This window comes from Nothoprocta perdicaria, unplaced genomic scaffold (genome assembly GCF_003342845.1).
Source record: "Nothoprocta perdicaria isolate Ctin4 unplaced genomic scaffold, notPer1 scaffold_121, whole genome shotgun sequence".
In the NCBI taxonomy this organism is placed as follows: domain Eukaryota; kingdom Metazoa; phylum Chordata; class Aves; order Tinamiformes; family Tinamidae; genus Nothoprocta; species Nothoprocta perdicaria.
This window is the reverse complement of record NW_020454328.1, coordinates 2,167,991-2,191,753: the sequence shown is the minus strand read 5'-3', so window position 1 is coordinate 2,191,753 and position 23,763 is coordinate 2,167,991. Positions and strand designations below refer to the sequence as shown.

General features: G+C 49.7%; 2 protein-coding genes across 3 annotated transcripts; one reads left to right on the top strand and one right to left on the bottom strand.

Moving 5' to 3' along the window:
* The first annotated feature begins 37 nt into the window (after nucleotides 1–37).
* Nucleotides 38–9,580, top strand: STRADA (STE20-related kinase adaptor alpha). Of its 2 annotated transcripts, XM_026054516.1 has the most exons (12): nucleotides 38–95; nucleotides 654–711; nucleotides 1,538–1,566; nucleotides 4,838–4,940; nucleotides 5,121–5,242; nucleotides 5,380–5,488; nucleotides 5,611–5,734; nucleotides 6,400–6,571; nucleotides 6,696–6,800; nucleotides 7,371–7,612; nucleotides 8,333–8,375; nucleotides 9,219–9,580. In XM_026054516.1, exons 1-12 carry the CDS (start codon nucleotides 84–86, stop codon nucleotides 9,369–9,371), a joined length of 1,272 nt encoding a protein of 423 aa, XP_025910301.1. In that variant the 5' UTR covers nucleotides 38–83; the 3' UTR covers nucleotides 9,372–9,580. The 2 variants fall into 2 exon arrangements, with proteins under 2 accessions (XP_025910301.1, XP_025910302.1); XM_026054517.1 differs by lacking the exons at nucleotides 38–95; nucleotides 1,538–1,566.
* Nucleotides 9,581–9,865: 285 nt separating this feature from the next.
* RNF113A (ring finger protein 113A) lies at nucleotides 9,866–16,611 on the bottom strand. The gene is made up of 10 exons (XM_026054413.1): nucleotides 16,512–16,611; nucleotides 16,295–16,446; nucleotides 16,100–16,204; nucleotides 15,268–15,375; nucleotides 14,582–14,691; nucleotides 14,274–14,380; nucleotides 13,693–13,782; nucleotides 12,774–12,867; nucleotides 12,434–12,540; nucleotides 9,866–11,970 (listed from the first exon to the last, which is right to left on the bottom strand). The coding sequence occupies exons 1-10, from the start codon at nucleotides 16,609–16,611 to the stop codon at nucleotides 11,897–11,899; spliced, it is 1,047 nt and encodes a 348-aa protein (XP_025910198.1). The 3' UTR covers nucleotides 9,866–11,896.
* Between the last annotated feature and the right edge of the window lie 7,152 nt (nucleotides 16,612–23,763).

The following is a 23,763-nucleotide window of genomic DNA, read 5'->3' as shown; positions in this document are numbered from 1 at the left end:
CGAGGCGGCCGCCGCGCTGCGGGTCCCCGCGTGGCCGCGAGGCGCCGGCCGCGGGCCCGCGCCGTGCCACCGAGCCGGCGCCCATGTCTTTCCTCGTAAGTAGCCTAAGGGCGCGGGCCCGGCGCGGCCTCCCCGGGCAGCGGGACCCGGCTGCGGGCATGGCCGCCCGGAGAGGCGCTCGCCCCGCGGGGATTCGGCATCTTACGGGAAAGCGCGGCCGCCGTGGCGCTAATGTAAATAGGGAGGGTTTAAATCTCGCGTTTCGCCAGCGAACCGCAAAGAACCGCATGCTTAATGTGCCTCATCTCCATTATCAATAGTTGAGGGTTCTTTTTCCTACCTCTCGTGTGCCTCGGGCGCTATRGGAAGCCTCACGCCGTACACGCACGCATAGGGGTTTGCTTGATCGATGCGAACCTGCCTTACGGTCGTTTGCAGTCCCCTTACGCAGCTAAATGCTCCCCTGTGCGGGCCAGGGGAAGGACTCGCCTCCCATGTCGCAGCTACTGCCCTTCCGACCGCAGCGCCAGCGTTTAAACAGTAACAGCAAGTCTGTTCTGGTTGTGTGKGGGGGGAAAGGTGGGAAAATAATTGAATATCAGCTTGTCTCTTAAAGAAATAATTAATTCTGGGTGGATTTTTCTTTCTTTTAGCGGTGGGTGTCTGAAAAGTTCATTGTTGAGGGCTTAAGAGAATTTGAACTGTTTGGAGGTAAGTTTTTCTCTCATTATGTGCTATCGATAGAAATCTCATATCTTGGCCTTAAGTTCTGTTGTTGTGGTATAAATATATATCTTAAATGGGAAAGAGAAGTACAAATCCAGTTGTAGCATAAGGCTTCAAACTTGCCGAGTAAGTAAAGTTAATATGAAAATGGCCAAGATACAGGAAGTTACTGGGAAATCAAGTCAATGCTAGTACTAATTTCCGACACAGTGTTTTATATTTCTGTTATAACCTCTTTTCTCCTATGCAAAAAAAAAAAAAAAGCTTGAGTTCTAAACAGGTTAGTAGCTATTTCACAAGCAAAAACAGATTGGAAACTGTGAATAATAACAAGAGAACAAATTTATTTCTATTCTGCTTTATCTATAACTAAAAAAATTGTCCACTTGAATGCAGCCCTTGTTCAGTAGTAAGGGAAGCCAGTGCTGAGTTTTTGAGATTCTARATGAAGTGGACAAAACTTTTACTAATTTATAAGCCTTAAATAGTTTCTTTCAGGTTTAAGATAACTAGCTAGAAAACTTTAAATGGACTTAGATAATAAACAATTCTCAGTTTATATTTATTTTGAAGAATATATACAAAGTAGAACTATTTGAATCTAATTCCCATAACTGGTACTATAACAAATTTTTAGGGTTGCAACCTTAACTGTAAATTTTATGTCTTTGTCCAATAATATATATTTGGTATCAAAATGTGTTTTGTGAGGTTATCATTTTGATTTTCATCAGTATGTGCCAATTATATTTGGGTGTATATGGATATCTGTTAAACACAACATGGTGAACAATTAATTTCTTTACTCCAGAGCAGCCTCCGGGTGACTCTCGGAGAAAAGTAAGTGACTTTTGCAGGTTGTGGTGCTGTGGTTCATTGCATGGAGATTATTCCTTGTGGAAGTTTGATTTTTCTTTTTACCTTAGTTCTATATTTCATCTATATATTTAGCTCTACAAGTGTGGAAATAGGTTTCACCCTGGAATGGAGATTTTGGTGTGTGGCTTTCAAACTACTTGTGACAAGTTAAAGACTTAAATTTAATCAAATCATTTCCAGTTTTAACTTGGCTTTACCTCTAGTCTGGTTGTCCTCAGAGCCAGCTCTGTGTATGCTTAGAGAGTTCTGCTTCTTAATGATGAAAAGATCCTGTGAACATAGAAAATCTGTTGAGAAACAYGCGGACAAAATGGGGCAGCTGAGGACTTTTACCTCTGATGTTTCATATTCTGCAGGTCCTATTTACACATTAGTTGTTTCACAATGTACTATGTTTATAAAATAGCAACTTCTGGCAGAATATATCTATCTAAATGATTTCCTGCCTCCCCAMATCATACGGAAGCTCTTTGGTATGCAAGTATTGCACTGCTTTAATTATTACAAACTGGAGTTAAAAAAAGCATTTGATTATAATGGTTTCAGCTCAAGCTGCCTATAATTGATGTTGTGCCAGCATCTATAATTCAATGGCACAAACTATGCTAAAAGATTGACATTGTTTTGTTTTGCATAAAGTCCACTAAATTAACACTTTCTGTTAAACTGCTCAGCTTTGTGCATATATTGATTGCACTGGGAACAAATTGAGAGCAGCAGCTATTTTGTTCATGTATTCACTTGAGGTTTTGGAGATCTTTACAGCAGTATTGAAGGCTCTATTCTTGCATCTATACAGAAGCTTAGGGTTTTTTTTTCCACGGTCCTTGTAGGAAAAGTTCAATAATTTTATGGGGAAAAGAAATTTTTGCTGCTTGTACTGAAAGTGTTTGAAGAAATGAGGAGGTAGAGGGGAAGGTAGTAGAACAAAAGCAACATTCCTCCTAATTCATTTGGCAAATGCACTTCCTCGCTGGCATCACATAACTGATTTTCTTATGGCATTTTAAAGAGCACTTATCCTTCAAAGATTAATTTCCTTAAAATGATTTCCAATTAAAATCTGATGAACAAGCCCGAAAGCTAAATATTAATGAATGTCATGTCATAAAACTAGTCAYGTGTGACTTCATTTTGTGGCTGTCTTTGCTCTTGACCATACACCAAAAGATATCCTGGGTGAAACTGTTGAGGAGCTTTCTTTGCAGTATTTCATAAGTGACATTTCAATTTAACCTTTGTTTAAACTCTTGTAGAATGTTGATAAATTTCTGGTAGAGCTCCTTTTTTTCTGTTAACTCTTAGTTACTGGTAGTTGCTAACATGAAGAGAGGTGAGTGATATATTAGGAGACTTTGAAGAAGGGAACTAACTGTATTTTTCTCTTGCTGTTGAAGCAGTCTACACCATAATAAGATTAATTTTTTTTTTTTTTTGCATCTGTTTTATTGGCTTAYGCTAAATTTGGAGTAGACTTTTATTAAAGCACATAATCACTTACATACTGCTCAGTGTTTCACCAGCTGTCATTGCTCCATAATGCTGCTTACCAGAGCCTTCTGTTTCCATTTCCTTGGTGGTGCCTTTCTGCTTCAGAGGTTTCCATCTGCCTGTGTGGCTCTCCTGTCAATCTTGCTGTTGACAGGACTGCGAGAAACTGCTGAAAAATGTAATGAATGATGAAGCTGAAGGGAGAATTGACGGGTGTCTTTAAGAGAAGTCTGAGAATGCGAGTAGAAAGTTCCTACCTGTTCTTAGATGAGCAAAAGCAGTACTAATATGACTGGAATAAAGGATTTGAGACTGCTGCTATCTCAGGGATTAGCTGTTCTGGAAAAAGGCTTGGTGGAGCTGCTGAGCTGGAATTGTTTGATCTAAAATAATACCATAGCAGTGTCACAAAACTCAGTTTTGCCTTTTCCCATMACCAAAAAATACATTTGTTTGACACAGGCAGAAAGAAGTAAAGGGTATGTTGCCCCAAGTCAGCTGAAAAGCTGCAACGTAAGAATCTGGACAATTAGCTTACTCCCAAGGTATTTTTAAGGGTAGTTGAAAGCCTTTGGTTCAGTCTCAGTTTTCCAAGAAAGTAATTTATGGTGAATTCTTGTTTGTTCTGGTCTCAGTAGCCTAGGGTAAACATTAGAGCCGTGCTTTGTTTTTCAGCTGTCACTGTGTTGTTTCCATCGAAGTATCTACGGATTTATTGTCACTGTAGGAAAATGTGTAAGAATTTTTTCTGGTTCATTTATCATGAGAAAAGGTCTGGCAAAGGGCATTTACAGTTGATGAGGAATGAAGTGGAAAAAAATGAGCTGGGGTTCCAAATGTCAGTAGGAATTAATGTGCTGGCAAGCTGAAATAACTAAAGCTCATCTTAGTCACCAAATGCATTTGGATCCTCACTAGGATGCATTCCTTGTAACTATAGGAAGTTGAGGGAGCTACAAGGTGCGTTGGAAGAACAGCAAACACTGTCTTCTGCAAACCCCTGTGGGGAAGACTTACATACACATAAATAAAGCCATAAATAAAGCACATAGCTTTATGTCACATAGAGTGAAGAGGAGCTGATGGAGTTGGGAGTGCCGCTGCCTTACATGTTGCGGTGTCTTTTGCTTTTTTTGATTTTTATAAGCATTAACGCTTTGCTTTTCATTTAGAGCTTCTCTCTCCATATGCATGTGATCTTGGGCTCAGTTGGTCCATCACTTCTACCATGCAGCAAAGCAACTTCAGCTGTGTTGGTCTAACCACAGATGAGCAGCTGAAAAACAGAAGCCGCAGCATTGGAAAGGAACGTTGACTGCCAAAGTGCAGAAAAAGTGCTATAAATAATCTTCCATTTGATGGCTATTGCTCAGGCAAGAGGATGGTGACACAGAAGCTTGCAAATAATGCTAGAAAAATGATAGAGCAGCGCTTACGCTCTCCTGCAGAATGGTAATCGGATTTGTCCAAATATTCCTAAAGAAACTCTGGAAACTGTAGTGCTAACCGACATGTTACAGTGACATGTTTAAAACACAGATGTCTGGATCTTCTGAACTGAGGCATCTCCTGGACTTCAGTTGATATTTAATCATTTAAAACCATTTTAACAGCAGAGAAGTTCTCTCTCAAATTCAATACTGTGTTAGTATTTTGAGTGTGTATGGCAACATATGGAGCAGGTGATTTTTCTAGCGTGCGATCTTTTGTTTCTTGACCTATTTTCTTTTTTCTTCCCTAGACAAATGAGGCGAGCACCGAGTCGATAGCCCCTTCCCTTAAAAGGGACACCATGAGCAACTTTCTACCAGACAGCAGCTGCTATGAGTTACTCACTATCATAGGTAATGTTTCCAGTGAGACAGAGAAGCAGAAATCTGCTTTTCAGAGAAGATAATTTCTGCGACTTCATTGACCTTTTCTTAACTGATRGATTACTTTCATTAGATGCCTCTTTCTCTTTGGCTCTGAAATCACTTTAAGATAAAGAAATACTGCTGATGCTTTAATACCTTTTCTTTCAGGCAGAGGCTTTGAAGACTTGATGATTGTGAATCTGGCGAGATATAAACCCACGGGGGAATATGTCACAGTCAGAAGAGTTAACCTGGAAGCCTGTACCAATGAAATGGTCACGTTCTTGCAGGTAACACTGATCCACTAATACCACAATGCAAGTATAGGAGAGGATAGACAGCAGAGCAGTGCTCATTCGTACCACATCTGTACTTCTGCACTTACAAAASTGRTTCTTTTTTTTTTTTTTTTTTTTCTTTCTTTCAGGGAGAGCTTCATGTTTCCAAACTCTTCAACCACCCTAATATTGTGCCATACAAAGCAACTTTCATAGCTGACAACGAGCTATGGGTAGTGACATCTTTCATGGCCTATGGTAGGTGGAGAGGGAAAATATCTTTGTCTGAGCAGCACATCCTGTCAAATTCATTCTGTGTAAGAGGTMAAAWWWKSYTTTTTTTTTTCTGCCTAGTGAACAAGTGTTTTGTTTCTTTTTAGGTTCTGCAAAAGACTTAATCTGTACCCACTTTATGGATGGGATGAATGAACTGGCCATTGCGTATATCCTTCAAGGCGTGTTGAAAGCACTTGACTACATTCACCATATGGGCTATGTACATAGGTAAAAAAGAACAAGCAAGCAGACTGAAACTGATGGGAAATGACATTACTGATCTTATTAAAGGTTGTGAAACAAATTTATCTGTGAATTCTGAAGACCAATATCTATTTGAAAGAAAAACACCTGCAGCTCATGTGCTCTGAATTGAGACAGACAGGGCAATTTGCCATCACTGCTGAAGGTCCTGGGCCAAACCTTCAGTCCTACACTTCACCTTGCCACAGAAGCACTTGAGAAAATGCCCCGTGGGTGAATTGAGTCCTGTAGAGTTTGTAGTAGTCGTTTTGTACAGCATTCAGGGTCCAATTAGAAATCTCAGTGTCCTGTCAGCTGGTTACATATTGTCCTGTGTACTGACCTATCCAGTAGTCTGTCATGTTTCCCTTAGTTTTTTTCCTCCTAAATCACTGTCTCCATGCCCTGAACATATTTTTTTTTCCTCTCCTTATATGTCCTCCTATAGTGAAAGCAAGTTTCACATGCTGGGTATTTGAGGTTACTAGTGGTCACTACTGCTGCTATGTGTATTGGAAAAGAATTTCACCTTACTTATGTCTGCCTTAAATCCCTTGCAGTGTTCTTTTGAACTAACAGCTTCCCTGGCACACGGAGGAATGTAACTCTTTTGAAGGAAGAGAACCTGATCATTTTTATTTTTCCTTGAGGAGTGTGAAAGCCAGCCATATCCTGATCTCTGTGGATGGGAAGGTGTACCTCTCTGGACTGCGAAGCAATCTAAGTATGATCAACCATGGCCAGCGGCTCAAAGTTGTTCATGACTTTCCCAAATACAGCATCAAAGTCCTACCTTGGCTGAGTCCTGAAGTCTTGCAGCAGGTCTGTACAACTCTCTGCTCTAATCACTTAGGTTTGCTCTTTTGCGTATCATATCATAGGCATTGCCTGCCTTCCATCAAGTGCAAATCCACAAGGCTAATCCATTTCATTCTTCTCTTTCCAGAATCTCCAGGGTTATGATGCAAAATCTGACATTTACAGCGTAGGGATAACAGCCTGTGAACTGGCAAATGGACACGTACCGTTTAAAGACATGCCTTCGACTCAGGTTAAGGCTTCTTGCTCTCTTCTATGCTGGCTTGTGTAACTGCCTTGCTGCACTGGAATGTGAAGACAAGCGAGTGCTCTGTGTGCCCAAATTTGCTTTCCATTGCTTTTTCCATAGAACTGCTGTACTTCCGTATCCTGTCTTTCATGTCAAAATGGTAATGTTTAAATGCTGAGGATACTTGAAACCCCCTGAGAAATCTTAACATTAATTACTTTAAATAAGAAAGGCAGAGACTTCGATTTCTCTTAGCGTCCCCACTCTGGTGTTCGGCCAGCAGTGCAGTGCTTGCAGGCCCCAGCTGAGGCTTGCTGTGGAGACCTTTAGCTTGGGTTAACTGCAGAGTGGATTAACCAGTGGGATATATTGGAGAACGCTTTTTCCAAAGTTCTWCAGAACATATCAGGTGAATGTCTTTTGGATGATGGAAATAGTTGATCCAGCCTGGAGTGAGCTATATGATGTCTTCATGTCCCATCCAGCCCTATGTTCTGTGATTTTGGTACCAGTTTGTATCCCTCAACATCTAGTCTGCGTGGGTCTGATGTTGCTATGTCGCTTCTCCTCCAGATGCTTTTGGAAAAGCTGAATGGAACTGTTCCATGCCTGCTTGATACCACAACAATTCCTGCTGATGAGCTGACTATGAAAACCTCCCGATCAAGTGCTAACTACGGGATGGGTGAGACCACGGCAATTAGCAATGTGAGAGCAGCCAACGGAGAGTCAACGCTGCATCCTTACCTTCGGACCTTCTCGACTTACTTCCATAACTTTGTAGAGCAGTGTCTGCAGAGGAATCCAGATTTCAGGTAAAGTCAGGCTGAAGCTGCTCTTTACAGACCTGCCGCAAGTGCCTTTCTAGAGCCACTGTTCCCAGCAATGTTTGTTTGAAGGTTGTGTTTGTTTCCCCTCCAACATGCCTCCAAAAGCATAGTGTGAGGCTGGGCTTCCATACACTGAGAAAGGCAGGCCAGGTATTACTGTAAACCACAAGCAGTGTTAACACTTTGAGGAATTTTCCATATTAGAGTCTAAAGAATTTCAGTTTCTGTAAAATACCACACAAATGCAATGGAGGCAACAACGTTCCTGACTATGAAAGAGAGATATTCTGTAGTTCAGACTGAACAGAGGCAAGATTTTTTTCCACTGCTGTTTTTGAACATTGGTTTAGTAGTTTTCATTCCAAAATGCAGAATGCAGCACAAAACTAAGCATGAGGCTGAGTGAGCGAGCCAGTCTGACAGGTCACTGCTGAGGGGCCCAGTTCCTGCCCTGCCTCTCACTGGTTCTGCTACACATGAGACACCCCATGAGTTATGAGACCACAAAGAGTTTTGTGCTGGGTTAGCAAGTTAAATCGGCTCAGAGGGCCTGAGTACTAGAGTCTGGTGYGAGGTAGACGATGGGGAGGACGAAGCTGTTGTGGGGAAATGCTTGCAGAACTGCACCTTGGGCATCTTGAAAGTACAAGTTAGCTGTCTCCTTTTCTTGTGTGTGTACTTTATTCTTCTAATTCCCTTTTCCAGGCCAAGTGCAGGCGCTCTGCTTAATCATCCCTTTTTCAAGCAGGTAAGAAGTTCATAGAATCTGTAAGTAAGGAACAGTTGCTTTTCTATAGTTGTTGTCTTGCTGTTATTGAACCTTAAGCGGAGGATGTAGCTGTTGAGTTGCTGACTCTTCTGTGATGTGAAAGCACCAAGTTTTTAAATAATTGAWGGGCATTTGGTGACTCATTATAGTCCAGTGTGGTGATCCTGGCGTTCTCTTGGGTGGTGAAGGTGCTGTTCTCAGTACCTCTCTTCCTAATTTGAACAGAGAAAGTAAATCTGCCTGTTGCTCATGCAGAAGCCTCCTAGCTACCAATTATTGAAACCTGAGCTGAGCTATCATAGCCTAATTCTTCGCTGAGWCCAAACTAAGGTGATATGTCCGCTCTCAGGCCCAGCCTTGACTCGAGAAGAGGCAGTGGCTCTGCAGCCCCTAAAACTACTTGTTTGGCTTGTTCTYAGCTGAGGGTAAGGGTGATCTCCCCCCACTGCAAGACTTCAGCAGTTTGTGGTGCTTCTGACATGRCTGGCAGGCCAGACAATACCCTGTACAAACCTGGCATGTTTCTATGCTCAAAGCTTTTTCCCCAATTTACCACAGCCTGAGAAATAATGTGTTATTTTTTTTCCATACCCCTTTTTTTCTACAAGGGTTGGGAGAGACTTGAAGACCAAATGGGCTTAGGAGTGCTAGGCAGTGTCACAGCTGTTGCAGCAGCTCCGTGCCCTGGGGCACTGCARCTTGTCTTCCTTGGTGAAGGACCATTAGGGCCATGGCAGATGAGTGCTACTGGCATGACTGCTTGCCAAGCAAYTTCTTGTTACATGATGCAAAAAGCAGTTGAGTTCTCTCCTTTCTCTGCAGATCAAGCGTCGGGCTTCTGAAGCACTCCCTGAACTTCTGCGCCCTGTCACGCCCATCACTAACTTTGAAGGAACGCGGCCCCAGGATCCAAGTGGCATTTTTGGGTTGGTATCAAACCTGGAGCAGCTGGATGTGGATGACTGGGAATTCTAGAAAGAAAAATGTGGAATATACCTGCTTCTGGATGAGCTTTTTGGACATTGTAATTTATTGGTCCCAATCAAACAAGATGATGAATGTTACATATAGAAGAGTTTACAAGTCCTTGGGAAGAAACTTCAACTGTCTGTTTACTTGGGAAGTAGCCTGGAAACAATTGGAACAGACCCAAGCTGGAAACAGCTCAACTCCAAGGAATTCCAGTATTTCAGTTGGTGCAGTGCCCAAAGCCCCACTTTCTGCATCTGAGCACTATGAGATCACTAGAAGGGGTTGAGCAAGTSTGCTTGTCTTGCAAGGCTAATAGGAAGACATGAATAGTCTTCGTTATTCATGTGTTTCAAAAAGTCACTGGCTTCCTAGTATCACTGTTGAAGGCTGCATGTCCCTACCCTCTTTTTGGTCTTTTTCAAGGGTGCCTTAGAGATAACAAGGGGAGAGAGGCAGCTGTTACTTTTGGGCATTCTCCTAGAGCTAGTCAGAGTATACCGGTGTTGTCCCAGGGAAGTGGCTGAGGTTGGGGAGGGGAATATATTGTGAAATGTCATCAAGACTTTGGGATGGGAGGTTGAAGAATACCCAGTTCTGTAGTGGGCACGTTCACTGCATTGGACATTCCTCTGGAGCACTGGATTCTTCCCTTTCAGTTCTAGAAAGCTTTTGGTGACTCTTCATCCTTGAGGCTGAACACACTGAAATCCAGGTGAGACAGGGCATTCCAGCCTCTCCTCCTCGCCAAAGGGAATAATTCTGTGCAATGCACCAGCTTTTCCTCACCCACAGCTCCTGTCTAGTTCAGCATCCTGCTAGCTGGGCTCATTTCACAGCACCAAAACACTCATACCAGCTTGTTCTCAGTGACCTACCTTGGCAGAGATGAAAAGGAGGCTGACTTTTACACTAAATCCTCTTCTATCAACTGCTTTTTGGACATTCTGTGCAGTTTTTTTTTTCCTAAGTCTTGCTGTTTCACCTTTCCTGACCGAAGGGCAGACTGCAAGTCCTCTGCTTGCCTCTCACTGGGTTTCCCTTGATTCATGTTTGTGTGACTCTGCCCTGCTGCTGCAGCAGCTCTCCCTCATTCCAGAGTCTGCTTTTGGAGGTTTGTTCAAGGTTTTTTTAGTTTGCCCTTTCCAAGGACCATGGGTGCTGGAGATCTTTCTACTCTTTCAGGAAGCACTGAGAATCCAGTCCTGTATGTGGGGTTGAAGGGAGTAGCGGTGCTGGCAACAGGTCCTTCTTGTGTTTATAAACTGTACTTGAACCCAGATAAAGTTTGTTACTCTAGTTTTTTGCCAAACCGAATAAAATATTTCTGAAGTTTTTTTTTTTAAAGTCTGCTATTCCTACACACTGATGGAGTAGATGACAGTAATAATACAGATGTTAAAGCAAGTTAGGCAAGCTTACTCTCTTCTGATTAAAAGGCTGCTCCTTGCACCTCAGCTGGCAAGGCTACATGACCTCAGAATACAATGAATATAACAAAGGTAACTGGTTTTATATAGCGTTGCCCACAGTTTTCCCTAAGTCCATTTTCTCTGCCTTACTTGGCATTTCTCTGGGCTTTTGCTTTAATCACTCCTGATTTAATTATAGCAAATACATCTTTATTTCCTAACTCCTTTTTAAAGGCTGTAAATTATTAAAGTTTGCATCCCATCAAAATCTACATCTCATTTTCCCACAAGCTTGGACAGGAACTGGCTCCCTGATCCCTGAAAGCAAAGACTTTCACTGAATCACAGCACTGCTCTCAAGAGGCAAGTCAGGGTTGAGCTGGTGACAGGGGGAGAGGGGTCCTCACATGGGAAGGAGGACACCAGAGTAGTATGATCCACTGAAAACCTACTGGACTTCACTCCTGAATCCTCTTATAAACAATGATGTAGGTAAAAAATAGAAAGGAGGAAATACACTTGTTTAAGCTGTATAAAATAGCTGCGGAAGTACAGGGTACTCTAAGGAGTATTTTGATGTTGAAGAAAGAACTTCATGCAAGCTCATGTTTTTTCTTCCATTCCCATGCTTGTAGCTCATGGCAGGCTTAAATATGATGTGTTTAAGTTACAGGCCAGAAATGACACCATTTACTAAAGGCAGCTTTATGCTTCCATAGCTAACAGCTGGAAACGAGCAGGGAAAGTCCAAAGCCAGGAGTGAAGGGCAGCACCTTGGTCAAGGGGCAGGGGAAAAAAAAAGCTGTGAAGGGACTAACTGAAACAAGTCTTCACTACTCCACGTACACTCATGCAGAAAACTGCTTGGGTCCCCATGGCAGCACGGCTGTACTCAGACACGACTCGAAGTCTGACTCACCCGTTCAGTCTCGTGCCTGCGTGGAGCAGCAAGCAAAGGGTCAAGTTTCAGGCAGGACGGTCTTAGGAGCTGCTGTCTRTACAAACAAGCACTGACTAGGGCTGCTAAGCCCAAGGCAACTGCTGCAAGCAGTACGTACTTTTTTTTTTCCCCCCCCCCATTAAACTTTATTCATATAGATACAAAACGGTGCTTTGCTGTTATGGATTATCTGTGTGGTCTGAATGATCTGACTCCTCCTCTGCCTTGTGTTTCTCCAGTTTTGCCATAAGCTCTGAAAAACAGGAAGAGCAGGCATGAAACTCGAGGTAGAGAGGGACATTCCACAAGCAAAGCAAGCTCTTCAGCATCAGTAAATCTCTTCCAAAACCAAARCAAGTAACTTTTGGTAGCTGCCAAAAGGCTCCACTAGGAGCTACCACTCAGTGAGCCCAGACCCAGTTACTGCAGTCAGTCTGTCAGTGCTTTACTGACTTGCCACGTGGAGTATGCAAGAACCTACTGCCTTCACTCTAGTGGTATGTGCCTCTACCCTCATAAAAGTGATTCTCCCAGAACCCTCCATCTGAGCAAGCACAAACACATCTTTCACATTACCCAAATCCGTCAGTGCATGGTTTAAGCTATTCTGCCTGTAGCAAGGCTGAACATCATGAGGTTGCAGAGAGGAGGAGCTGGTGCTGTTTCTGCTCCAGATGCTCCTATTGGAAAGCTTCTCTCCTGCAGGAGAGGATTACCTTTCGCTGGGTTGAAGACACCATTGGTTTGCTTGTCACACACRTAGCAGCGCTGGGATTTGCGGTAGTGCTGGAGGGCACAGGTCTCACAGAAGTAGTGCCTACACCTGCAAGGAGAGACAGGTGCTACTGCAGGTCCCCAGATACAAATCACCATGTCCAAGAGTGTAAGTGACCTGGGACTGACTAGGAATGGGTATCAGAGACCAAGACCTCACCTACCAGAAAAGTCAAACCAAGCAAGTTCTACCCACCAGCCTGTAACTATTGACTGTATTTGCCTTAGATACTGGGTGAGCAGTGTCAATCCACCAAGGATCTTTAGTTCGCAACCACTTACTTAGTGACCACAGGGTTCTTGAAGGAACTTCTGCAGATGAAGCATTTGAAGGGCATGTCTTCCTCATCACTGCTCACCTCATAGTTTTCCTCATCTGCACAAGAGAAAGTTAACCACATTGGAGCAAAAGTAGAGGTTGCCTGGCCTGAAAATGCATGGGACATGAAATATTAAACATGCAGTGAAAATGAGTGGGATTGAATTTCTGCTGGAAATAACAGAGCTCTGGCATCTGGGTGGCACAGATGTCAGCAGCACGTGTGGGACTGAGATATAATTAGGTCTAATGAGCCATCATGCTTGTTGCTCATCTCACAAGAGAAAATTCTTCTCTGCTTTGCCTGCTTTCTGCTATAAACAGGCATTTCCTTCAGCCCGTTCCTGTTTTTCTTTAGATTTTTTTTYCCCCTCAAACTGRCTGCTGCCAAACTCTTTGGCTCCCACTGAACAGAAAACACCTACTTTCCCTCAACTATGCAGGGACTCCCAAGCAACACTCAGCTGCAGCCTTGGTATGGAGGCAGGAGATAGTCCTAACTTCCTGGTACCTCACAGCTCACTCTGGGACCCACACACTAGCAGAGGGCTATACTCCTTATAGAAGGGAAGAGCAAAGAATTCACCCTAGTGGCAGTCAGTGGTTACTTGAAAACAGTRCATTTGCTCAGTATACTCAGCAGTTACTGGCCCTAATACAATCCCACAGCAGGGATTTCCGTAACTTTGTGGGACATGGAGACCTTTCTGTCTAATATTAATTCATCAGAAGCCCACACAGTTTGAGGYGACAAGGGACCCATTTCCTTCTCCCCAACCCAGCATCCCAGTAARTCGAGTTTGCTCTAGAACATGAGAGAGAGTCAGTCTTCGTAGCCTCCCACAACATTAGCTCAGGGCGAGAAGAGGGCTGGGGTCATACCATTGACTCCATATCGGCCTTCATCCAATTCCCGTTCGATCTGCCAGCCGTGTTTGTAGTCTGAGCGATCGTGGAGGAATTTGCAGCTGTCTGAGCAACACAAAGAAAGAGTATTGCCTAGCTGTTAACAGCACACCTCATTTAAGGGCAGCCCAAGCTTTAGCCAATACCAGGTGAAACCCAACTGCTTTCCCAACCACCTCAGCTGCAGGGCAGTGCCAAGCAGTTCCCTCCTCCCAGCATTTTCGGGCCCCAAATGTCGTGCTCCATATGCCACGGCAGCAGCTTCAGGAGTTACACATGAGAAGAGAGCTACAAACTGCTGCAGAATAAGCTGCAGGAAATGCCACCCCCTCAGTTCTAGGATGGCCTGTAGGACTGTGGCTCTCTAGAAAAGACAACACAAATACCAAGGCCATATATGAAAGAGCTTTGCAACAGCATCCCCAAGCAAGCCTATGTCCCCACAAATCAGTAACTGRACATCTTGGTGCCACAAACATGGGACGACAGGCTGGACGTTCATTCTTTCTCCATCACCTGGTGGAGCACGTGGTCAGCCACAGGCAAGATCCACTCACCTCCAAAGCCACAAAACCCAGTTTCCTTGTAGTCCTTGCAGATGTCGGGCTGGTAGTCCCATCGCACCGTGGCCCGCAAGTGCTCCGGAGCCCGAATGGGTCCTTTTCTGAAAGGGTGGGAGAAGGCTCAGGCCGGGTGCGCAGCTGCAGTGGAGAAGGCCCCTGGGGGCCTGGTCAGAACCAGACACCGAACTCATTAGACACAAACAAAATGGTAATAACAGCAGAGTTCAAGCCCCAATGAGAGGTGCCTTTGGTGCCTAAGCTCTTCTGTGGGTCCCACTTTTCCGAAGCTCATCCCAACCTACCTGACCATTCCTGAAGAGGCATTTCCCATCGATGTGTCCTTGGGTTTCACATACTTCTGGTAGTTGTTAATACCACGGTAAATTTTATCGTCCTCCTTCCCTCTCAGTTCCTAGAAAGGGGAAAGGAAGGTGATTAAGGATCAAGTGACTCMGGAGAGCCACGTCACAGGTAAGCTTACAATTCTCTGTCCCCGTCTCCTGTCTCAGCCCTGCCTTTCCTGCCATCAAGGGACCTGTAAAGCCAGAAATTTCCCCTAYTTACATGGGAAACACTTTTTGCCTCTTAAATTTCCAGGGGGGAAGATCTCATAACAATGTCTTGAGACTTTTTGGTGCTCCCGAGATGAGAGACAGCAGAAGCCTCACTCCCCACCTCAGCTCTTCAYTCCAGCCACAACATGCACAGCTCTTGTTCCAGGCACTTAGGAGCTTGTAACTCACCTGCAGTCACAGACCTCCCTTAAACACARATCCTCTGAAATCCAGCTGGCTCCAAGAGCTAAACTGACTGGACTAATGGATTTGTTAAACCCCGGGGCTCCTTCTCATCACCTGCTTCTTCCAAAGATACCCCTCATGCCCTGCAGTTACACAACAGACACACGAGACTCRAATGCCTCTTAACAAGAGATAGATGGTCAGAACACACACAGAGCATTGGCTGTTGCAGAGCAATAATAACTGACCTCCTGGATTTTCTGGCTGCGCTCGAAGATCGCCTGGGCATCTTTCTCCTTCTCTGTGTCCAGCTCATATACTGCTGTGGCCCCCATGTCTTCTGGGCCAACAGGTTTCTAAAAAGTGAGAAGTACATGTGAGAACAGTGAAGAGAAAACTCGTAAAGGACAAAGAGCTCCCTGACTACTTGGAGGGTCATTCACAGAGCAAGAAGTATCCAAGCACTGGACACTGCCTCCTTCACCTTCCACCACTTCCCACCTTCTCATTCCTTCCACATTCCCACCTTTCCATAAGACAGTCATATTCAGGCTAGTTTTTGCAGAGGTCACAATGATGAACTGGAAACTGAACTTGGATGTCCGATGTCTAACGTGATATCACAAGACCATCCAGCCCACATACAGGATATCAGRACTGGATTTTTAACCCAGCTGCAGGTGGGTTATAGTCAGATTTAGTGAATGCAACAATCTGGTTTATTTTCCTCTCATATGCCTTGAATGGGTGGGCACCTATTCCCAGCTTTCATGAGATCTTCTTCAGCAGTTGCACAGGAAGTAAAGCACAACTTGAAGCAGTCTCAATTTAAAGATAAATCCAGCTTCTGTGCCAAAAGCTCCTGAGGCCCCAAACCCCCATCTGTTYCTATACCCTTCTGTTACAGCAAGCAGTGCTGAGAGCAAGATGCCCTCCTTGGCAGCAAAAACAACTTGCTTATGGAGAAAGGAGAAGGGGCATGAAGGTCTCCTGTGAATTCCCCTGTTCAGGGGATCAGCGCAACAGCAGCCTGTCCTGTGCGCTGCGCGGCCCCCAATTACACCCCTGCCCCGTCCTTACCGCCGACCTTGTCGACTTGTACGTGATGCCAATCTCCTTGGAGGGATCGTCCTCATCGCTGCTGCTCGGCGCGTACGTGGGCCTCTCCTTGGTGCTCCTGCGAGTCTGCGGAGCGCGACAGGGGCGGCAGTGAGGCGGGCAAGGGCTGGCGCCCCCCGCCAGCCTCGGCGGGGCACCCGGCCGCGGCTCCCTCACCTTCTGGATCATGGGGTTGGGGACCTCGCGCCGCCGCTCCTTCCGCACCACCGTGCTGCCCTCCTCGCCGCTGCTCTCTGCGGGCAAGAGGCGGCCGTCAGCGGGGCCCGAAGCCGCCGGGGCCGGCCGGACACGGGCGGGACCCGCCCGGCCTTAAGGGAGCAGCCGGTACGTGCAGGCCTCTGGGCGGCCGCCCCGAGCAAGCCTCGCGCCTCACCGCTCTCCCGGTCGCTGCTCGGCCGTTTGCGACGACCCCGTCCCGCCACCGGGCCGCGCTTCTTGAACACGAAGCCGCACACGGGGCCGCCGTCCGCCATTTTGCGCTGCCGCGGTCGGAGAGCGGCCCGGGGGCGCCCCCTGCGGGCGGGGAGGACGCACCCCCTCCCACACCCCGTGACGTCACGCGGGGAGGGAGGGAGGGAGGGCGCCCCCAGCCGACGGGGCGGGAGCGGGGGGAGGGGATGAAGCCCCTCAACCCCCCCCCCAACCCGCGCATCCCGGGACCCCCCTTCTCCCCCCCCCGTGCTTCCCATCGCCCTCCTCCATCTCTCAGACACGCGCAGCCCGTGGGACATTGTGTGTCTCCATGGCAACGCGAAATGGCGCCCAGATGGGGCACCCCTGGCACCCTGGCACGGGTAACGGGCACCCGGCCCCCAGCTGCCTGCGGAAGGGCAGCCACGGGAGGCCGGTGTGTGCAGCCCTGCGTGCGCCTGGCCCTGCGGTCACCATGGGCTGTCGGCGGGGATGGCCCCCTCTGCCTCCAGCCCCTCCATCTCACGCGGCCATGGTGATGCTGTCGGCATTGGGCACTTGTTGAACCCCGCGTCCTACCCCCGCCATAGCTCCGTTACCCCCCCACTGCCAGCCAGAGCAGCTCAGGGATCTCCCTTGATGGATGGAGGGCATAGCCCTTCCTCGGCACCCCCTTTCCTAAAGCTGCAGCAGGGAGAAGCTGGCCTTCCTGCCAGCTCCGGAGGGAAGGATCCCGCGGGATCCACTGGGATGCCGCAGGCAGCGGCGCGGGGAGGCCACAGGGCAGCAGTGAGCGGCGGGAGCCCCCCAGGAGYGGTGACGAGCGGGGTGCAGGCCGCTGGCACCATCCCCGCCGCCCGAGGGGCGTCCGTCGGGAGCAGGGGGGCGCTYGGCGAGGCTGGCGGTGCAGGTCGGCTCCACACAAAGGCGAGCAGAGCTCGAAGCCGGCGCGGCGCCGCGAGCCAATCACCGCGGCGGCCCCGCGATAAAAAGGGCTGGCGAGGCGGCCGTCGGAGCTGACAGGAAGCCGCTTGGGCTCCCCCGAGCCCCGGCCTCGGCGCGTGGACACAGGCGAGCGGAGCCGGCACGGACGCACGGACAGGCTGAGGCGGCCTTTGCGGGAAGGCAGCCTTGCCGCCCGGTGAGCCCCAGCGCGCSGGGATGAGGGCGGCCCCCAGGACCCCAGCGGGATGGGTTGGCACCGCTGGTGCTGGGGAGCCTTGCGGGGGACAACTGGGAGCTGCGGCCGCTCCTGGGCTCCAGGGAGGGAAGCGCTGGGAGGGAAGGCGCGGTGCAAGCAGAGGGATGGGAGGAAAGGAGGAAGGGGAAGGCGGAGGGAGCCACCGAAAGCAGGGTGGGAATTTGGTCCCCATGCAGGGCACTGTCCCCAGAAGTGGATCGGAGCCACCCGTGGAAGCGGCGCCCTCAAGTTTTGCTTTGGCCGGGAGGCTCGGCCGAGGTGGCTGCGGGAAACGGTTTCGGGGCGGACGGCTGCTCTGGAGGCGCCGCCGGAGCCCTAGGAGGGGTGTGAGGGCAGCGATGCCGGCACCCGGGTGGACYGGCAGCTGCGATGTGGCGGGTGCCACGTCCCGGGGGCTCGTGGCTGCTTCCCTCTTTGTCGTCTGCTGGCTGCACACATCCATTTTACGATGCTGACTGGGTAAAGAAAGCGGAGAGGGAAGAAAACCTGTTAGATCCCAAGTCACTTGGCCCCCTCGGTTAAGGCAGGGCCTGGCTCTCCAGGGCCTCGTCCCGGCTGCCTTCCCACCTTGGCAGCCACGAGTCTCCCATCACTTCCCGAACCCCCTGCAATGGGAGGCCATCGCACGGCTACGGGATTTAACAACACAGCCCTCCGGGCTCTGGCACAGCCCTTAGCAGCCAGGGATCTTGCAGGTTTCACAAAAGAGAACAGCTCTGAGTATTGGGGCATAAAAACGGAGCTGTGTTTTGTGCAGAGACCGGACGGGAATCAGCCTCGGGGCTCCAGCATCCTGATGCTGGGCTGCTACCTTGTAGGTTAAATTTTTGATCAATTGCTGCAGATTTCGGCTGGGAGGGCATCAGCTTTGGCTAAGGCAGCGGCCTCCGTCGTGCCTCGGAGACTGGGCTTTGTCCATCGCTGATATTGCACTGGGAAGACATCTGGCACCCCAGCTGAGCTGTCGCGTATTTAAGGCAAGAAGTAGCACATGCCTGCCATGTTATTAATGTAGATTACCAAATAATTCCAACATTCGCATCTTATTTAAACTGGCGCTCTGCAGGAAGCAACGGGCCAGTGGAGATGCCAGAACCAGTCTCTTGGGCCAGCTCAGCCACAGGGCTGCAAATGGCCTGGATGCATCTTCTGTTTCTCTAGTTTAATAGTGGCCTCCTGACCTTTTTTTAGTCAACAAAAACCCCCACCATGAGACTTCTCATTAGGGAAGGGAGTTTCTCTTCTGGTTTCCTTCAGCGAGTCAGCGCTGTGAGCCTCCAAATACAAACACAAGCCCCACAGGCCCAGCTGAACGGGGGTTTTCTCTTCTCCTCCTTGCCCTTGCCCAGCTTTTGCAGTCCGTTGTTTGGCAGCTGCCGGGTTCCCCTGAAGGYGTCTGCCTTCCCCTTCCCTGCCAGTCATTTTTATCTGCCATCTAGGGGTACCTAACTGCTAGAAAAGCTATGGGCTGAAAAACACAAAATCCAGGGGATGGGATTATTGCAGCTGTCATTAAGCACACTGAAGATACATTTGGAACTCCTCTGGGTGCCCATAACCCCTCCATATATCCAGCTCATGGATTTGCAGGTGCAAGGAGCCTTGACACCCTTCGAGGTGCCCAGCACAGCAGCCCAGAGCCCCCTTTTGCTTTTCCTCTTCGCTCCAGCGAACCCCCCAGGCCTTGCAGGGCACTGAATTCTGTAGATCTGGGTTGCACATCCCTCATTGGGAACATGGATAGAGGCTGTGGCTGGCAGGCTTTTTTGGGGGGGAGGGAGCTTTGCTGAGGGTACAGGTCAGCCCATAGAAGAAAGTGCAATTCCAAATGTGCTGTTTTGCAGGTGATACCTTGCAGGAGGAGATTGTCCAGGTTCATACACTTACAGGTTGTATTTGTAGAAAGGGGAAAAGAATGCACCATTATGGGCCCTTTAGTCAGGTAACAATAAAAGGAGGGTCTCCAGAATAGATTTGGGAAAGGAAACCAAAGACATAGGGCTGGGAAGCGTAAAAAAAAATGCAGCATGGTTCTCTCACAGATCATGTCAGGTTGTCTCTGTACCTTGGAAGGAAGGGGAAATAAAATGGGGGAGAGGTCTAGAGATCGGCCAACAGTGAGAAAAAACAGARCAGCAAAGAGGAGCATCGTGAGAGCGGAGGCCTAGAAGGCGCGAGGCAGCAGACTGAGAAACTCCTGTAGCCCGGGGAGGGCTCAGCAAGTGGAGGGCATTGGAAAAGAAAGAGCATCTGGGATTGCTGGAAGAGGCGACAGGACCTGGCCTGAGAAAGAGCAGATACGTTCAGGCAGGAAATTAGAAAGGGAGGTATAAAGGTGAGACGGGTGATGTTTACAGAAGAGACTGTGGAGGAACCAAAAAGGGGAAGGAAGGAGCAGTGACTGCCTGTGCTCACTTACACCAGCTTTGGGTTGCGTTTCATTAGCGCCGTCCTGCAGAAACTGCAGCATCTTCTGCAGATCTTTCTCCTAGGAAAGCAGTTACTCCTGATGTCCAACCTGAACCTCCCAAGCTGCCCTTTTTGGCCATTGCTGCCAGCTCGATCATATGGCAGTGCTCCTGGGAATGATTCATCTCTGTGGTCTTTGCAACTGCTCTTCAAGAAGGGGAAGGCTCCTCTTCTCTAAGTGTCCTCTTCCCCAGACCAACAYGACTCAGCCCCTTCTACATCTCCTCATCTCCTCATCCTGGGCATTAGCTAACTTGTCTTCTTCACACTAGCCAAGCAGGACTTTTCCCAGGGTCACCACAAGTGACAGCCACACTTTGTACAGCCAGTTGGTGGCACAGGCAGAACTGCAGTGGCTGCAACCCTTCCTCTTCATCAGCTGCCACCTTCCCCATCCTATCTTCTCCCAAGGAAGCATCAAAACTCCATTTTCTAGGCTGTTGTGCTCTGCAGGCCCTTTCTTTGTGTGTTTGGCTCATGCTGCGCAGAGCCCAGGCTCTCCAGGAGAGGAGAGGGCCATCGAGGTCTGTGTGGGGGTCAGCGGTCGCTCTCTGCACTGGGCTTTGCTCAGCACTGCCACCTGTCCTGCTTTCCSTTGTGCTGGTTGGAGCTCACTCCGTACCCACTGATGCCTGCGCCAGCACCCATGGCCTTCTGGAAAACGGGCTCTTCTCACCCTCTTGGCAGCTTTCCTGTTGCTTTGCCCGCAGCACCAGAGCTCCTTGCGAGGTGCTCCAACCTTCTCCTCAGTGACAGGTGGGTGCTGGGCACTAGCACGTGTCCCTGGGCCCCATCCTTGTGGTGCCGCGTGCCTTGTCCCCAGGGAAGAGCCACAGGAGAGCCAGGCAGGCGGGCAGAGGCCTGTCACTGGAAGCCACACAAGGAGGCGGTGGCAGAGCTGAAGCTGGGCAGCTGTGCAATGAGCTCTTCAAGTTCTCAAGCTGCAAGAAGCAGTAGCCAGCTGTGCAATGAGCTGGCTGCTTCTCAGACTCAAGGAGAAAGGTTCCTCAGCTCCTCCGCTGGCCTGCCCTGCTGGCTGCACTAATCCTGCACGATATCAGTCCCCAGAGTCCCAGGTTTAATCCAGGCCTTGCTGGTGGAGAGGTTTGATGGCCCCTYCATGGAGGTGCTGAGCCCCTGCCTGGGTCCTGCCAGCGATTCCCGGTGCCCTCGCGGCTCCCTGCGGACGGGATGCAGAAGGAAGGGGCCCAGCTCCCTCGTGCAGCACTTGGCCTTTGCGAAAGCTGCTTGCCAAGGCTCAGGGATCCCGGCAGTTAACAGAGATTTCACAGGGCTGCTAATGGGAACCAGATGGCAGTGAGGGGCCTCTGGCCCTCCGCGATTCCCGTGCTGCCCCTCACTGGAAGGTTTCCGGTGCTCCAAGAGGCTCCCAGCCAGCGAGGATGGTTCATGCGCTGGGCACATCCAACATCTGCCCCGGGGCCAGGCAGGAAGGTGAGGGGGCACCGGGAAAAGCTGCTGGTGACCGAGCGGTTTTCAGGATGAACTTGCTGCCCTGGACCCCACAGATCTTCGTCAGAGCTGAAGGGCCAGGACTAGCGCTTTACTCGCCACCTTCAGTGACACCCGCCCTGTGGCTGCAGGACAAGCGCCAGCCCCACAGGCTGAACATCAGGCTGTGATTTCACCCAGAGCCCTGCTGCCTGTGGGCTCTGGGCATGGCCCTCGGGCAGCTTGGGTGTCCTGTGTGCCCCGCAGCTGCCTACGTGCCTGGATCATGCTGAGAACTGCTCTGTGCTGCCACGCCGGGGCCACTGGTGCTGCCATCTGAGACTGCTCCATCTTCCCGGGAAGAGCAGACAAGCCCTTGGGAAGGGAGGATGAGGAGGCCACCAGAGTCCCCCCGTGCAYAGAGGGCTGGTGTCAAAGGCCTCCGGGCCAGATCCCCTCCTGTGCCGACTGATGCCCCCCTGAAAGAGCAACGAGAGCAGCTGGGAGCCCTGTAGCCCTCCTGCGGCTTCTGACTTGGGTTTCTCTTATCATTTCAACACACCCTTCCCCTCTGAGCTTTCTCCTGCTGCTGCCTTTCCTTGGGCAGGAAGGATATTTAGCAACCTGGAGCCTTGTCCTCTCGGGTGCCGGGGAGAGCGCGGGGCTGCAGGCAGGGTACGTGTGCCGAGGGGCAGGGGGAAGGCGAGCGTGGGCAGAAGGAGCAGGGCTTCTTGTTAGGAGGAGGAGGATGGGGCTGCATGGGGAACAGCAGCCCATGGGGCAGGATGACAGGGAAGGAAGCAAGGGGGCAGGTTTTGAGAGGCCAGGGAGGCCTTTGGGTGCCACATCATAGAACCCTTGGRGTTGGAAAAGACCTTCAAGATCATCAAGTGCAACCGTAGAAGAGGGGCATAAGGAGGGATGGGGAAACTGAGGAAGAGGAGCAGGTGGCAGGAGTAGGAAGAGGAAGGAAAGCTGCCAGAGGAGAAGGGAAAGGGGGAGAGGTTGGTGCAGAGGCCAAGGGTTATGCGTCTGCCTTTGAGCTGCAGTGGGCACAGGGACCACGGCGGGGTTCTGGTTCCTCAGGCTGTCCCCCAAGCCCTGGGCACTGTGTGGAGCCCGGAGCGGCACCCGGAGCCCGCCCCGCGCCGCAGGAAATAACAAGCCGACCGCAGCGGAGACGGGAAATGATGGCGGCAAAACTGGAGGCCCGTTCTCAGGGGAGGCCGGGGGAGGTTTGCTGGAAGACAGACCATGACCTGGATCCCGCAGCCTCCAGCAAAGTCCCCCCGGTCCTGGTGCCTCCAAATGCGATCGCAGATGTTGAGCGCTCGACTTGCACTGTTGGAGCTGGACTTTCTGGGCCGCCCYCAAACCCAGGCGTTTGCAAACGTCRCTGYGACCAGGTGGCTTCCTGCAAGCTCTGCACCCAAGCGCTGCTCCTGCCCTCCCCATCTGGGCTCGTTTCTTGCCCTGGGGACTCCCCGGGGCCTTGGGAGCCCTTGGGCACCAGGGAGGCTGCCCAGGGCTCTGAGAGGCAGCCGCAGGTTTCAGGAGGCCCCAGCCAGGATAGGGGGGCTGCTTTGTAGCCCCCCTGCACCAGTCCCGGCCTCGTGTAGCTGCAAAGCTGACCTGGGCTCAGCAAACCTGACCTTGTACGGGTGTTTTGAGGGCAAAGCACAATGGGATAAACCTGCCGAGGAGCCATCGGTGTGTTCTGCATCTGCCTGTTACCGCTCAGGCTGGTTTGTTAGGCTGCTGTTTCGTGTTTTATTCTTTTTTTTTTTTTTTTTTCCCGCTGTGCTGCATCAGAACTACACTGGGACCCGTCAAACTCCGCTCTCCTTGGGCAGCCGCCCGCACATGCACCTGCCCTCCACCAGTCCAGTCGGACAGGCCTCAACTCCTTGGGTTTTCCCCAAACGCCACGCTAACCCGCAGAACCACCCCACCGCGCGTCCTTGCCGTGCACCAAGGCCACCTGACAGTCATGCTCCTGCTAACGTTTCCTTCCCAGGTGTTGCAAGAGGCCCGTGTTGGACTCCCGCAAGCACCAGCCTCAGCGTTACGAGGAGGAGGAGGAGAAGGAACC

What these genes read in the sequence shown, in the direction of transcription:
- STRADA (XM_026054516.1), top strand. An exon ending in CATATGGGCTATGTACATAG is followed by an intron (nt 5,735 to 6,399) that starts GTAAAAAAGAAC and finishes TTTTTCCTTGAG; the next exon opens with GAGTGTGAAAGCCAGCCATA. An exon ending in GTCCTGAAGTCTTGCAGCAG is followed by an intron (nt 6,572 to 6,695) that starts GTCTGTACAACT and finishes TTCTCTTTCCAG; the next exon opens with AATCTCCAGGGTTATGATGC.